General features: G+C 38.5%; 3 protein-coding genes across 3 annotated transcripts in view; 2 read left to right on the top strand and 1 right to left on the bottom strand.

Annotated features, from left to right (window-relative positions):
- Positions 1–4,166, top strand: part of LOC116670819 (X-linked interleukin-1 receptor accessory protein-like 2) — a 23,755-nt gene extending 19,589 nt beyond the window's left edge. Inside the window, exons 8-11 of the mRNA XM_032501541.1 lie at positions 1,925–2,068; positions 2,199–2,351; positions 2,434–2,560; positions 2,604–4,166. Of these exons, the coding sequence (XP_032357432.1) occupies positions 1,925–2,068; positions 2,199–2,351; positions 2,434–2,560; positions 2,604–2,838 (659 nt within the window). The 3' untranslated portion in view covers positions 2,839–4,166. The remainder of the gene's footprint in view (positions 1–1,924; positions 2,069–2,198; positions 2,352–2,433; positions 2,561–2,603) is intronic.
- A 3,200-nt stretch (positions 4,167–7,366) lies between these two features.
- On the top strand, positions 7,367–16,021 carry LOC116670590 (interleukin-18 receptor accessory protein; the record flags this gene model as incomplete). The annotated part of the gene is given in 12 exon segments (XM_032501198.1): positions 7,367–7,709; positions 7,879–8,080; positions 10,473–10,635; positions 10,715–10,874; positions 12,052–12,120; positions 12,255–12,384; positions 12,565–12,725; positions 13,537–13,674; positions 14,072–14,179; positions 14,266–14,409; positions 14,488–14,603; positions 15,417–16,021. Coding segments are annotated over 12 exon segments (1,722 nt in total). The 3' UTR covers positions 15,642–16,021.
- A 2-nt stretch (positions 16,022–16,023) lies between these two features.
- The window catches only part of pcnp (PEST proteolytic signal containing nuclear protein), a 3,106-nt gene continuing 2,175 nt past the window's right edge, over positions 16,024–16,954 (bottom strand). The window contains exon 5 of the mRNA XM_032504098.1: positions 16,024–16,954. This exon is cut by the window's right edge and continues 312 nt beyond it. The gene's annotated coding sequence lies outside the window, so the exon portion shown is untranslated.

Here is a 16,954-nt window from a genome sequence, read left to right as displayed (position 1 = left end):
CCATCAGGGGAATTACTCATGCACTGGGTAAAGTCCAGTCAGTCCTACATTGATCCTGACTTTGTTTTATATCCTAATATCCTGAAATTGCATTTCCCTGGCATGTTTTATAAAATGCGTAGACACTGTGTAGGCTTTTTCATTTCAGTTAGACAGTAAAGGAGTATACCTTTTTTGCATTAATATTTGTGCATTTTTATTCAGTCAGTCATGCAGATAGGCTCCTAAAATCATTTGGTATTGCTATTTGATGCTTTGGAGATACATTTGCTAGTTGTTGTTTTGTCTCAGCCTAGATGCAATACATTATGAATTTACAGTGCAGGTCTTTCAAGCCGTCTCTACTTTCACATTCATAGTTAGTGGTTGTGATTTAAATGTAAAGTGAAACCTTGATATTAATCTTTGCTTTGATGACATGGCAGGAATGCCAGCGCCTGGTTCAGGCTGACAGTTGTCACAACACAGTCCAGAGAGTACAAAGAGAGGTTCCAGTACCCTGCAAGACGTTACACAGAAGAGGCCTTCACATTGCATTGCCCTGATGTGAACGTACCTGCTGAAAACATCCCGAATATTACCAGCAATGGCATTATATGGCACAAGGTATGTAAACGCAGCAGAAATAATACATCACATTTTAACTCCAGAAATGTAGTCAGGACTTCTGACTGTATGTTGTAAACCATCAGACTAAAACATTTAAAAATACCTTTTTTTTTTTAAGCATACCACAGTTTGGGGGGGGAGTGTGGAATATTTGTTCTATTTGTGGCTGATTTTCATTAATGTACTTAATTTTCCATCTTGTAGGAGGGCAAACCATCGCCAGTAGACAGTTACTTCACAAGTCTGGAAGAGAAGGATCGTGGTGTCTACACCTGTACCAGATCTTATCAGTGTTATGGTCAAATATATAACATGACCTTTGTATTTGTGCTTGATGTCCAACCAAAGAGTAAGAAAAGAGCAATTTTTTTACAATGTTTATCTTCATATGTTAGAAAACAAATAAAGTGTTTTCTCCTTTTTTGCACAGACAAAACTGGGACAGATGCCGCAATCAGAGAACCACAGCATAATCATGTCTTTTATGTAGATTTAGGTGAGTTTCAATCTTGTGTTGTGAATACACTTGGATATACAAGTATACGCATTTACTATCTTTCCATCTACTACTTTTAAATTTTGTGTTAACTCTGCTTTTTCTAGGCTCACCAAAGGTGATCGATTGTAAAGCTGTTATGTTTTCAGACCTGGATGATTTGTTCTGGTTAAGTGGGAAATCAATCGTGAAAATGGCCAACAGCTCACCAGTTTTCTACAATTACACAAGGTTAACATTTCACACAGATGTACCAGCTTTTACACATACTGTAGATTTGGAAGTGCAGATGTTAAGCATGACCACATAAACACTTAAGACACAAAATACCCTTACTTTCTTTTAAAGGAGCAACACTGCTGGAAAAATAAAGATGACGGCATCTCTTGTCTTTAAAAAAGTGTCAGAAGAGGATCTATCTACAAATTACACCTGTAAGCTGGACTCTGTGTCTGAACACTCAAGTTTCGTCACCATCCACTTGGCCCAAAAACGTAAGTAAGATGGACAGCTCTAACATTTTTTGCCTTTAAACCTGTTCAATTAAGTTGTAGTATTTGATCAGGGCTGCAACCAACAGTTAATTATATTTGGAATAATGTGTTTCATTTTTTTTTGGTTTAAAGTAAAAAAACAAAACAAAAAATATATAATATAATATATAATATATAACATTTTATAATAATTTAAAAAAAATCTGAAAGCTCGAGCTACAACTTAAATTCATATTAAAGTGACTGTTGCCTTTCATTCTACTGCCATTAAGAGTTTATAAATTCCTATTTGAATTAATTTATTCTCTCTGTTATTTCCATGCAGCTCGCCCTTCTTACCTTTCCCTGGCTCTTGGCATTGTCGGTGTTGTAGTGGTGATGGTTTTGACGGTAGTTATCTATGTGAGGTTCAAAATTAACATCACTCTTTTCCTAAGAGACACTATTGGCTGCCACAGCAGCACCTCAGGTAGTCATGCTTTTGTTTAATTCAAACCACCAACTTTCATATATATTTGAGAGGCGTGTGCTTTCTTTGGACTTCAGACAATGTGACAGCAGTGACAAAACTGTGTCTGTTGTTCTTGTTGTTTGCTTAGATGGAAAGAGCTATGATGCCTTTTTGATCTGTTACAAGAGCAGCACAGACGCAGGACTACATGAAAATGACAGAAAAGGGCTGGAGAGTGTTTTGGAAGAGAGGTTTGGTTACAGTCTCTGTCTTTATGATCGTGACATCTTACCGGGGAAAGGTACGTATTTAAGGTTACACTCTGAAGAAAATCTACTTAAGAATCTTAATGAAGCTCATGTCTGAACTCCGATTGGTTGCAGCAGTAGCAGAGGCAGTGCTGGACTGTATGGAGCAGAGTCGCACAGTGGTTTTGGTTCCCTCCCATGCAGCTCCTTGTCCAGGATCTGGCCTGCTGAGTGTGATTCATGAAGCCCTTGTGGAGCGACAGACTCGCTTGGTTTTCATCAAAACTGAGTCAACAGATGTGTTGGGATCAGGTTTGTTACCAGAGGCCTTACAGCTTCTTGGCGAGGCTGGACACTGTGTCACCTGGAAGGGCGAAAACTCCATGCCGGCCTCCTCCTCCTTCTGGAAGCAGCTACGTTATTACCTACCTTCCCCGCAGCGTGCACCAAGAACAAGGCTTTTACCTCAGACAGTTAAGCCAAGTCAGTAGTTGTTTTCCATTTACACAGAACACCAGATTTTTTTCTCAGTGCACATAAAAATTGGGAGCTAGGTGACTATAAGGAGATATTCACTGTAATGAATTAACAACACTTACTGTACCTTTTAATATTGATTGATTGATTGCTAGATCGATTGATTTACAGATATTTTTAATTTAAGTGTCATGCCACCAAGTGGCACAGCCCACAGGGAATCACATGACACCAATACAACAGTAATTAATTCCACAGCTTCCCTTTAATAAATGCATACTACAAATGCATGTATTCAAAATGACATTTCAGGCAAAGTCATTTACTGACAAACTGAGCACGGTCGTACTTCATTTTTTTATTTAACTTTAGTGTCTTAACACTTTCAGAATCCAATTAGATCTATCGATTAATCCAACCCAAAAGAAGTCTTATGTTGGATTTGTAATCTAAACGTACTCACAAATCATGAGAATTAAAAGTCTGTCAGTTTCAATAGCTGCACAATCTGACCGTAAGAAACCACCTGAAAGCAAAAAATAGTCTAAGAAGACCTTTATAAAACACAAAACATGAGTTTTTGTTTAGTTTAGTTTTTTATCAACGGTTTACTACTATCAGTGAATAAAGGGGTTAGGCCCTTTCGGCAAAGGGTGATGCTTAAAACACATTGCAATTATATTTTGTATTATTTTATCAACATTATTGATAAAAAATCAAGGGGTCAGTCCTGAGTGGAATGTTCTGCACACATACAGTAATTAAAAATAGGACGCGTTATAAGCTGATTTTAAGAAAATTCAGATTCCCGGTTATTCCATTGGATGCATTTCTTTATAAGAATTTGGTGTAAAAGCTTATTGTTTAATATAACATTTTGACATTAATACAATATAACATCTCATGTTGACATTAAACACAGTTAAAACACAAATTGTGTGTGCTACTTCAACAATATTATTGTTAAAGTACTTGCCATGATTGCATTATTATGAATTGAATCCCTTCAAACTGATTGAAGACCTCCTGTATCACCCATCGGGATTCTTATTTGCAATATTGATCGACTCACTCCCTTACCTATATCTCATATTACTGAATTGCCCTCAGTAAGTTTCCTTTTCAATATGAAAGCTGACACAAGGAACTTGTCCTGTCAGCTGCAAAGACATACTGTAAATATTAATGAAATGGAAAATTGCTTCTTGTTATTGCATTAGTGGCCTACACATGATCACATTAGCCCATACACTGACACATCCAGAATTTGTTCATCTTTATTCATTTCCTCTATCACTATGTGTACTGTACCATGAAATGAGTTAATGTGATGCCCTGGGGCAAAAATAGGTTTAAAGTGTACTTAAATAAAGTATATTTTTTGCCAACGTCAACATTTCTTTCAACAAAGTCAACATTTGTTTCATATTAATCCGTAGATGAGGATTTTGTGTGTGTGTATGTGTGTGTGTGTGTTTGTGTATACACCTACATACTTGCATTCATGAATTTCTCTAAATGATATTCGACTAGAAGACGTTTTGCTAAATACAGATTTGGTGCCTTACAATTCAATGTCAAAATCAAATATTAACAATTTAGCAATGAACTACAAATTCAGACAAGATCATAAAATGATGAAAAATTAAGACAATACATTTATAAGAAATGAGAAAGTTAAAAATGTCTCATTTCTAGAGAGTTGAAATGACAACTGTGGTTGGAAGGTTTTATCAGTTGTAGCTAGCTAGTTATGTAAATGTTAGTTCCTTAGATATAAGAGTAGACGTTGTTTTTGTGCAATTGAGAATGTTTTTGTTCAAACTGCTTTACTCAACTGCTCATTTGTTGCAAAACCTCCCCACAATAGCCATGGGACCATTTTTGGTAGACATGTACATTACAACATTGCTGGAACAGTAACAAGCAACATAAGCTTAGTCTAACTAGACAATAGTGAAACAGACAATCCCACAGGCAGAGTACAAGAATTACAGACAGGCAGAGCAAAGAGACAAGACAGCAGCAATATTGTGTGGCTAAATTGATGTTCACAGTGCTGACAACTTGTTAGCACTTATCTAAGTTAAGTTTCAAAGAGCCATAAGTGTCAATATTTTTTTGTGTGACTTGTGAAATGGTTCCACCCACAAACAGCCCTGACTGAAAAAGCTGCTTGACTGAATGCTCTTTTTGGGACAATAAAAAAATAGAGAAAGTAAATAATAGTAATAGTATTTGTCTTTATCATTATAAAGATAATATACATATCATACATAAAATGATACAAAATGTGTATTGGTAAATGGTAAATTATGATATGATAGTATGGGATATAAGATTAGTTAAGATGAAAAGTAGTAATCAAGTATAACAACATATAGGCTATAGTATAGTACAGCAGCATGTAGTATACTGTAGTGCAGTATAGTACAGCAAGTCAAAACAGTCCAAACTGAGTAAAGCTTAGTAAAATCTTCAGTGGCAAAAGGTTGCAGCAGATACAGCAGAAAAGAAGATGGTGGTGGTGAGATACGGGCCAGATGTATGCTGGGATTAGAAACCAGGCCAGTGAATTCAGGTTGGCCCCAGAAAATATGGGTTTTAACCACTTACCACAGCTCACGGCAAGGAGCAGATGCACTGGGATTTCAGTCGCTAAATTTACTCTTTAGAAACTGTTTGAGTCATGTTGTCACCTGAAGCTTATTATATCAAAACGCCTTGCTTTTATCTATACGTCTGTTGATCTTTAAGAAACTAATAGCCTACATTTCGTTTCCTATTTTCAGTGTGTTCTATTAGTTTAGCAATAACATGATAGCAATCTTTTTTTTCATGCACACAATTTTGAAATCGTGGTTAGTGTTTCCTTTCACAACAAAATATGAGATAACACTAACAGAGATGGGAAGTAACGAAGTACAAATACTTCGTTACTGTACTCAAGTAGATTTTTCAGATATTTTTACTTTACTATTTATTTTTGTGGCGACTTTTAACTTTTACTGCTTACATTTTAACACGAATATCGGTACTTTCTACTCCTTCCATTTTACAAAATTAGCTTGTTACTTGAGTTGTTTTTACAAAAGGTCGTAGGTGAGTGCATGTTGGAAAGCAGCGCGGACACGCGCCTCACACCGCGAGCGGGCGCGCACGGCACATGGAGAGAAAATGGAGAGAAAAGAAAAAGAGACTAGCTGTCCGAAGGATAATCAGTTGAGATATTGTGTGTGTGCGTCTTTAAGAACTGTAAGTCATATAACTTATGTTGTCAGTTCATTTAAGCCTGTTGTTGAATTGGTCTATAGTTCTTGCACATTTAAAAGTTAGCTTGTTTGTGTTCTTCACCTGTTAGCTAGGTTACACCTGTTACCTAGGTTACACCTGTTAGCTAGGTTACACCTGTTAGCTAGGTTACACCTGTTAGCTAGGTTACACCTGTTACCTTTGTTACACCTGTTAGCTAGGTTACACCTGTTAGCTAGGTTACACCTGTTAGCTAGGTTACACCTGTTAGCTAGGTTACACCTGTTAGCTAGGTTACACCTGTTAGCTAGGTTACACCTGTTAGCTAGGTTACACCTGTTAGCTAGGTTACACCTGTTACCTAGGTTACACCTGTTAGCTAGGTTACACCTGTTAGCTAGGTTACACCTGTTAGCTAGGTTACACCTGTTAGCTAGGTTACACCTGTTAGCTAGGTTACACCTGATAGCTAGGTTACACCTGTTAGCTAGGTTACACCTGATACCTAGGTTACACCTGTTAGCTAGGTTACACCTGTTACCTAGGTTACACCTGTTAGCTAGGTTGGACCTGATAGCTAGGTTACACCTGTTAGCTAGGTTACACCTGATAGCTAGGTTACACCTGTTAGCTAGGTTACACCTGTTACCTAGGTTACACCTGTTAGCTAGGTTACACCTGTTAGCTAGGTTGGACCTGGCTGTTGATTGCTGGGACAGTAACACGCAACATAGGCTTAATCTAACTATACAATAGTGAAACAAACAGCTTTAAATACAGTCCTAATCTAGTCCTCACTAAATTTAAAATAATTTCACTGGAGTTAGTTATTAGTTTTGCGTCATCAATGCCAAATTGAATCTAATTGGATGGGAATATACACAGACTTATCGCAAAATCACACTTGAATTTATATCTTGCTACTCGGTCAGAATCGTATTAGCCTGGAGTCCCAGTCTTTGTCACAATAAATAAGATATATGTTTTAGGCCTATTGGCAGACAGTCATTTAAAATGTAGCCAATGGCATATAAAGAGTAAAGAATAAAGAGTCTTTTTTCCATGTCTAATGTAGTTTCTCAGCGTGCTCTCTAGTAACATGCGTCTGGTCCAGGTAACTTTGTCATTCGCAAGGCTACTTTTACTTTTATACATTAAGTAAATTACCAAGCCTGTACTTTGTTACTTTTACTTGAGTAAAGAAGTTAAATCAGTACTTTGACTTATACCAGAGTATTTGTTAACACAATTATCTGTACTTCTACTTGAGTATGGGAAGTGAGTACTTTTGCCATCTATGAACACTAAGAACTGACACTTCTGTAGTTAACATAGGAAGTGGCTTACAACTATCACAATTTCCACTGAAATCATGTTCAGACCAAACTAACAGGAAACCGTAAAATAGCACCTACTACATCTATATTTTCCTGTGAAAACGTTACACCGCATGTTGACACCCAAGATAAGCAAACATCGACGGCGATGACAAAATACCAAGAATTGTAGACATGATTACAGGAGAACGTATTAGAAAAAATGCTGAAATGTGAAGAAGACTGATTTCATTGGCATCATGACTGAAAGGAACAAGCAATGTTTGTCTGTTTACATTCTGTGTTCTTTTACTTTTCCTATGTTCTTGGACGGATGCTGTCTAGGAAATCAAAAGAAACAAACAGGTATTTCATTAAAAAAAATAACACATTGTAATAATTTTACATCTGAAAAAAAATAGTTTTGTAATGTGTGTTTAAAAGGATTCTATGTAATGTAATTATTAATGGCGCCCCAGACCTTTTTATGTCTGAATGTATAATTAAGATGAAACCGAAATACAACTCTCTCTAGGTGGGAACCAGCGGGGAACTTTTCACCAGCGCTACAGAGCTGTGGAGGGGGAAGACTTCATGATACCATGTGAAACTCTGAACCGGTCCATGGTGTCATGTTCCATGACAGGAGAAGGCAGAGACGGAAATGAAGGCCTGTCCTTTGTCTGTGGGAGAGACTTCCGAGCTGAAGCAAAACATTCTGGAAAGTACACATGCAGGTGATAATCATGTTTCTTTTCCCCCCAAATGCTTTTTAAAATAAATGCCCCTCAAATTAATGTCTTAAAACAAGTTGGGTAATAACACAGTATAATTATGTTTTTCTTTGTGATATTGCATTGGAGAAAACAATGTAGAATTTGATGACCTGAAATAGTTCCACTTTACAATAAATATATTCATTAAGGGACTCTGAATAGATGGATTCACATTTTTTCAAGTCTGTCTTAAAACAACAGTCACATGTGCATATTTGCATTGAAACTATAACGCAGGGCTGCCAACTCTCACGCATTGGCCGTGAGACACACGCATTTGACTGGTTTCACACGCGCACACGCCACACCCCCGATTTCTCACGCTGAAGTGTCAACCCGGTCGGTCAAATTTCTGAAAGATGAGTTTATCTATGTTTTTACCTGTTGAGCCACTTGTGATCGACTAGTTGTGCTTTCAGAGACTGTGAGTGGGTTCAAGAGCGCTCCTGTCTGTGGAATTTTCAAATTGTCGCAAAATGAGAACATTTTTTTCACGAGCCATCCCAGGTGACTTCCCCGGCTTCAGCTTCAGCTCTGAGTATCACAGACGTCCGGCGCTCGTGTCCACCTCTCTGTAAAGATGGAGGTGAGCAGCGCGGTGGTAGTGGAGCAAATCAGTTCATTGTAGTGGACCCGCTGGGGGGCAGTGACGCGTTGCATCCATGCGTAGAACTCCGATAAAGAGCAGCGTCGGACACCTCTAAACTCGTCAGAGACCAGAAACCCAAATGGGCCTCTGCGTCTGTCAGACGGTCTGATGAGATCTACCATATCAGCGGAGAATGACATGCACAGCAGACTATATTACACCATATACTATATTATACTATATATAATATATTACAACTCTCCAAATCTCGGACAACAGAGATGGGAGGAGTTATGTGCACAAAGTTGTAAATATGAGCAGAAATTGGTGAAACCAACCGAGCTATACTAGCCTATATTCTTAATATATATATATATAATATATATATATATATAATATATATATATAATATTAATATATATATATACGATACGCAACGTGGGCCACTATTGTGCATCCTAACCTCTGCATCTCTAAATGTAACTGTAAATAATTAATTTGAGTTTTTTTAAAATGAACAAATAGTCTTTATTTTCACCAAAAGTAAAAACAGTAAGTGGGGCCAGAGGATGACAGCCCAACATTACTGAACATAGCACAAAGGTTAAAGGATTAGAATTATGTAACTCAGTGGTTCTCATTCTTTAGAATTTCAGTGGTCTAAGTTGATCCCTCAACATAATTTAACTTTGGGTCCCTGGTCCCTACACCAGGGACCCTGGACCTGTTCACCACACCCAAATCTTCTCAGCTGTTGCTGACATATGCTACTGTCTCTTTGGTGGTTCATTATGTTTGGCACATTGTGTGGGTCAGTTTATATATAAGAAGTTAATAATCTAATAATGTAAATGCTGAATGCCCTAAAACCGTGATACAACAACAAAAGGCTCCTAACCCTACAGTTTTGCACATATCATGTAAGACTTGATTTCTCCATTTTTTTTGCAAAAAAACTCTCCAGAAGTGCCATTTAATGGTTTATTTTCAAATTTTTTCCTGGGGGGATACCCAGACCCCTAGGGAGTCCCCCACACCACATATACCAAATCCCAATTTAAACCCTAAAGGATAAAGACCCAAAGAAATTGCTTTGTACGCGGCAAAATAGGGGTTGCCCCCCAAAATCTCACTCCAAGGTTTTTGGAAAAGTTGGCAGCCCTGATAACGGCAATAATTGTTTCTCAAGTCTCAGCTATGAAGTTCCAAATCAAGTCTGCTAGCAAGACTACTAGCCAATAAACAAGTAAACAACATGCATGATTAAAAAAATTTTTTAAACTCACCAAAAGTTCTCACCAAATTTCCTCAAGTCTGACTTCGGTCGAAGAGTTCACACTACTGGTTAGTACGTCTGTGATTAATGAACAACGATGTCCACCACCTAATTTTGGTCTCAGTAGTCAAGTGTTTTGGAATCTCGATGGACATGGGCAGCGGCAGTTTGCTGTTATTGGCAATACACAAATCACAGATTGAGGTTTACAATAGACTTAAGACTTATTTAACAATCTAATAATAATAAAGAAATACATGTAAATTGTTATTTGTAAAGCCTTAATAAATGATTAAGATAACTTAAAGACATTAGTAGCAACTTTCAAAAAGTTTTTGATATACTAAATTTAAAACAATGAATTTTTTATTTTAGCAACATAAAAAACTTTTTTGATACAGGCTACTAAATATCAAAATACGTTTTTTTTCATGTTTAGATTGCATGTGATTGGACTTCTGTTAAGTGTTCAGGTCTTTGCTGTCCAGTGGCAGCAAGATGTTTTTCCACCTGCAGGTGGTGAATAGAAGTCTGGGATGCTTACAGTCTAATGGGATCCATAAGTCCGTAAGGCTGACTGTGGATAAAGGAGGGGAGATCCCCTGCCCAGGTCACAACTGTAGTAACAACCGAGAGATCATCTGGTACAAGGTGAAGTACTCACATGAAAAGGATTATCAATCTCACAATGTAAATCCCAACAAAAAACCACAAGTGTGCTCTCTTACAGCATAACAGAACTGTGTCCCGACGCTACTGTCAGAAGCCTGGGTGGTTACATCTCTGTCATGTCATAAAAGAGGATGCTGGTGTATATTTCTGTGATAGACAAATAATTGAGGAAGGAGTCATATGGACCTTCAGAAGGGCTGTTCACGTCACTGTCAACCGTAAGTGCTCTCTCTGTGTGTGTGTGTCTGTGTGTGTGTCTGTGTGTGAGGTTAAAGAGATATTTTTGTGATTTAAATCCAGCTTTGAGTCATCTTTGTGAGGGAGGTGTGTGCAGATTAACAGTTTGGCTTTCCTCTGTAGTGACACAGATAAGCTCATGATATGCTTAAACCAATTTTCATAATTCTAAATATGGCTTTTAACTGTGTAAGTATCTAATGTTATGTTAGCAAAAGAAACTTTAATAAGAAGTGCAAACATAACTTTTTTTTTAATCTACAATGAAGTTCACTACACTTCCAAACAAGGCCACGCCCATTTAGGGGACCAGAAGTGTGTACCATTTCATACCATTGGCGCCGATTTTGAACATAGTAAACATTATACCCACTGAGCATCAGTGAGCTAGCATTGTCAATGTTAGCATGTTAGCATGACATTAGCATCTAGCTTGAATCTTTGCTGTTCTAACAGAGCTGCAAGCATGGCAGTTTAGGGTGAAAGGCAATACACCTCCTCACTCCTATTATATGTTTATCATGTACTTACCACACAGGAAATGCAGGAGGAAAATGAAAAAGGAAAGACAACAATATGTTTTTTGTTCTTACTTTATTTCTGTGTTTGATTTGTTTTCATTTGTGCATTAGAAATCTTCCATATCCAACTTGCCAAGCCATTTTGTTAAGTCTAGATTCCTCTAATCATGTAGTGGTTTTTTTTCTAACGTGAGTGCCATGCGTCAAAAAGACAGTATACAGAATGTATGGCCCCATTCTGACCTGGTTTTTATAATTGAGTCTGAGTGATCGGATCACATGTGTACAGATCTAAGTACAGGTGAAAACAGCAGAACTTTGTACTTATTCAAAGTACTGCTTTTCTCACAGAAACCACTGATAGAGAATTGTTTGTTTTGGATGTAAATATATAGAAAATCATACTGTTGTTTGTGTGTCTTCTTTTACAATTATTAAGTATATACAGTATCATTCTATTATTTATAATCCACAGCGTGGTATTTACTGATAATTGTATGGAGGGACAACCCTCAGATGGGGAAGATCATGACCCCCCGCCTATGCTCAGGACAAAACCAGGTCAGAACATCTGACACAGTAAACTAGACAGATTATAATACAGAACTGTGTGACTTAATTTCCCATTCCCAAACAGCTCTTGAATCAAATGAACCTCCCAGCATTATTTATCCCAATGGGAACATGAAAGAGGAAGTGGAACTTGGTAAGTACAGGCAAATTATATTATCCCATCAGAGTCAATAACTTCTTTAGATGGTTGTCACTCAAAGGTTTAACACTGTTATCAAACATCTGAAGGGTTGGATTATAATAGGTATGTTTTTGTGCTCATTCCAGGTCGGTCTCACACTCTAATGTGTAAGGCACGTTTTCCTTTTGAGGCAGATGTTTCGCCTGAGGTGAGGTGGTACATTAACTACAGTGGCAAGATGGAGAATATGACTCTACTACGCATGGAGGAGCAACAGTGAGTCCCTGCAGTCCCTTTGTCAATTGCCGCTTTTGCCAGGAAGTAACAGTCTTTTTGTGTGCAGCACCAGTGTTTGAGGTTGTAACTTTTGAGGATTTAAACATTAATCTTCAGCCTGGCTTGCATGATAAGTGTTCCTTGGGATGCAAGGTAGCTTAAATCCTTTCCCTGATTCAGTGAGGAGAGAGTAACATTTGAAGTGCTCGAGGTTATACGAAGAGCCAGCATAAAAGAGGTGACTCCACAACTCTTGAACCAGAATCCCACGTTTACCTGCATCGCCAATAACACTCATGGAAACAGCAATGTCACCATCAAGCTCATCGAGAAAATGAAAGGTAGGCTACTGTTGTTTCTATTGTCACCTTTTGCGTTTGTTGTATTCAACGTATTGTTGTCACAACATTGTTACGTTGCAGCTCAAATAATTGTCATTGCTCAAACTGAAAATGCTCCATCTCAGACAGTCACAAATGTAATCAGTAATCAGTGGTGACACTTATTTCTATAGCCATTTTCAAAACACCCCTGTTCACATAGTTACAGTATATCCACTAACTGATACCTTTGTGTGTTTGAAACATCGTGTTACTTAATGTAATCTTTGATAACAGAGTAAGGTGTTTCACTATGGGAATTACCCAGGCATGAGCAACTATTGCTATGCTGAGGCGATTCCCAAAGTGAACACAGAACAAAGTTAGAAAAAAATGGACTGTTTGCTAACATAGTACTGTAATTTTATATGGTGTAACCTCAGATTGTAGAAATGTTGACAGGGGGGTTAAGAAGTTTGTTTATCGTAGGGAAGAGAGTCTTGGGGTTGTTGGAGCCGGAGTGTATAAAATGTGAGTTGTAGTAGGACCGGGCAGTGTTAAGGGCGTTTTTGTATTGGTGAAGGTAGTCTGTATATGTTAAACTGGTACATTTGCAACAGCAATGTACCGCAGACCTTGCAGCTCACACCTCTTGATATTTACTGACGTTTGCCTCCCCACCATCAGGCTTTAGGTTCTGCTTTTGCATGCTCCCTGGGGTTTCAAGGGAAACTGGCATCGGGGACTTGGACCCAGTCATAACTGCTTGCAGCTCTAGATGATTTACATTTCATAATACGATCTAATGTGTAAATTTTTGACTTGATTTTAGTAAAATGGCCTTCACTGGTTGGGTATCCTGTTGTGCCTTTGCTGCTGGTAGCTGGGCTGGGAATGGTTTTGCATGTGAAATGGCTGGAAATACAGCTTATCTACAGATCCCACTTCCAACATGGAAAACATGATAAAGGTCAGAATACAGACACACACAACCAATCACACAATGCAGAGTAAAAACCTAAAGGAAGAAAGACCACTGAGTTCCTCGGCTGCTCTTCTTCATAGGATGTGGGTTTACCTTTGGACCTTACTAACCTTGAAAGGCTAGTAAGCAATGGCGATTTATATTTACTAATATTAGCTTGGATTCATGTTAAGTCTTTTTACTTTTTGAAAAAGCTTACAATAATTTGGAGGACCCCCTGTTGAAGATCCCTGATCTATGATATTGTACTTATTGTAGATGAAAGCCAACATGCCAATCTTATCACTTGATCAGTGTTACTACGGCTGCATGTGAAACGGAAATACATGAAATAACCTAATGTTGTGGTTTCAAAATTGTCTCATCCACCACCACCAATAAGATAAGAAAGAGTTTGATGTGCTTCTGTCATATGTGTGGAGCCCCCCAACAGCTGAGCTTGAGGTTTTGACCATTTCCTCCCAGAAAGGACCTGACACAGATGAGGAAGGTAGGCCAACACATTTAATGTATGATATCTGCATGTTTTTGTCATGCAACTACACTGGTAAATTGACAAAATGCTTTTATTGGAAGCATGTTTGTCTAGCATGGACCCACTGAACACTGAGGAGGGTAACTCAATCCATAGACCACTAGAAGTGCTGCTACCCCATGTTTTAGAGGACCGGTGGGCATATCGTCTCTGTCTGCTGGAGAGGGACGTGCTTCCTGGAGGAGGTCAGAGGATCAACTGTGTGTCTGTGTCTCTGTGTGTTGGCGGCAAATGTTCTTGATGGTTTCCATTTTGTATTGCAGCATATGCAAATGATGTGATCCTTGCAATGCAGAGATGCCGAATGCTTATCTGTCTGCTGTCAGCTGACTACCTCTCTAACAGCAATGCTGTGTTTGTACTGGAATCAGGAATTCAGGTAGGCCTACATTACCCAGAGAGAAGACAACTGAAGCCATGTTCACAGGGACGTAGCACAAAATTCTGGACCCTGTACACAGGCATTCTTTAGAGGCCCCTCCCCGCAACCATGGCTATTCATTCCATAGACTGTGAGAAAATATGTACAACGCATCTTCACTTCCTCCCACTACACAAAAGTTAGGCCAAAGTATACTGGATACGGGCGCTGCCATCTTGTAATTTTGGAAATCGAGTCTGCGCAGTAGCCTAGTGATCCTACAGTGGAGCCGCTGTATCAAAGTCCCGCCCATGCAACCACTTGACCAAACGCCTGTCAATCACAGCTCTCAATCATGACGTTTCACCCTGTTTTTAACATAAAATACCAAATAAAGCCAAACTTATCAGAATAAACACCTGAATAAATATCAGCATAATAAGAAATAACTAAAATTACCTAAACCATCTTTGGGAATATGTATTTGACATGTACAGTACTTTGACTTTTAGTTTGGCCCATGTCACATCAACTAACACCGAGGGAACAAGATTTGACCTATACTGCAGCTACCCACCAGGGGGCCATCGAGATGTTTCGTCTTGACTCATAGTCTTTGCATCTAACTCTGATTCATTCCAGTATCTTTGTGCCCACGCAATTCTCAAAAGTCCAAATTGGTTTCATTTTATCGATTTTCTGACATCAACTGAAACCAATTGCTGCGTAGATGGTAGGGAAATCTGAGTTCAGTGGTTAACCCTAAATGTGTATTATTTTTAACCACTGTTTTACAGTTCACTACTGATTTGTTGCTCGGCCCATCTTTAGGCTTTGCTGCAAAACTCTTCCCTCAAAGTCCTGCTAATATGGACCAGCGGAGCCTCAGCATCCCTCATCCAGCCGGACCCCCCGCTGCCCACACTGGTCCAAAGGGCCTTGAAGGTGCTACCCAGTCTGGTTTGGACCCCTGGCGACAGCAGCTTCTGGAGGTCTTTGAGGAAAGCCATGCCCGATCAGAGAGTGAAGCTCGTTTCACTCATGCAGGACCAATGATTAAACTGTTCTGTTTGCAAGCAAGGGCAACACATGAACAACAGCATCAAGGTCATTTTCACTTTTGTAGGGATGCCAAATCAAAAGTCTCATTTTTATATACATGTAGCAGAAAGCATGTCCCTCTTTGTGTCATTCTCAGAGCACAATGGTGTGTACTCTGGTCTTTAATTTCCATATGTACCAAAGATAAACTGTTTAACAGTGCATAATCATTTATAGAATGTAACAGGTAAAGTACTTGTCCATCAAAAAATATGTCTAAACAATGGATGCTAGTAACAAACCTAATTACCTTTTATATGACTGCATGTATACCAGCTTTAGTTCATCATGTATTGTCACAGCAGACATGTCTGCAATAAACATTTGACACAATAGAGTTCATCCAAAAAATGTATTTGACTGAGTTGTTGGATAAAACAGGTCACAGCAGTGGATGTTTGTTATTCATTTGGGGAAGCACAACAGTTGACCTACAGAGGAATTCAGAGTTCATATTTTTGATCAAGGAAATTTTCCAAAAAGTGTCAGGCACGAACAGGTCACTGAGGTATCACATTATTTCTGAACTAAAAGGATTGGGTTACTATTTCTGATGTGAAAGAGGCGATGAAAAGAGTTTGTGAAAGTATCTAATCATTGCTAACCGGCATATTAACCCCCTGGAAATCATTCAAAATAAGTATCACCGGCACCCGGGTGTTCATGTGATGGCTGCCTTGACACGGTTGTCAAATAAAAACACATTAGCAGTCCTTCCACCAGAACATCATTTGTTTGTTTTTAAATTGCCAGATTCAGTAAATCAGACTGAAATACAGTATTGAGTAAACAAAACCAGAAATACTGACACAAGCTTAATCTAACATAAAAAAGCAAACAAAAGACTAAGGTGGCATAGCTGGTGAAAACAGAGGGTTGTACATTAATGTTGCGAAACTAAATGAAATGAAACAATCCATTTGTATGTCTACATTATGCCAAACATGCAAGATTAGGCAACACTCAAACACACACACACTCCCATTTGTGGATTTAAAAATAAAACATTATCACACTTCTATGTACATTTTTACACAAATATTTGCCAAGCAACACTGAGAGCTTGCTCAGCACCCCACCCAGACAGCTTCAGTAGGGAACAAGCATGTCACACAAAGGGCATGGGGGCTCTAAGATGCTAGATTTTCTAATTAGCCAGCAGTAAGCAACTGTAGCAAATTTTACTTTAACAATATTCTGGCTAATTGTTTTGTCCCATACTTCTATCACTGGTACCTCTCCTCTTAGTTAGCATCAGCCGGTAGTGG

This window comes from Etheostoma spectabile, chromosome 1 (assembly GCF_008692095.1).
Source record: "Etheostoma spectabile isolate EspeVRDwgs_2016 chromosome 1, UIUC_Espe_1.0, whole genome shotgun sequence".
NCBI classification, from domain to species: domain Eukaryota; kingdom Metazoa; phylum Chordata; class Actinopteri; order Perciformes; family Percidae; genus Etheostoma; species Etheostoma spectabile.
This window is presented reverse-complemented; position numbering and strand designations above follow the sequence as displayed.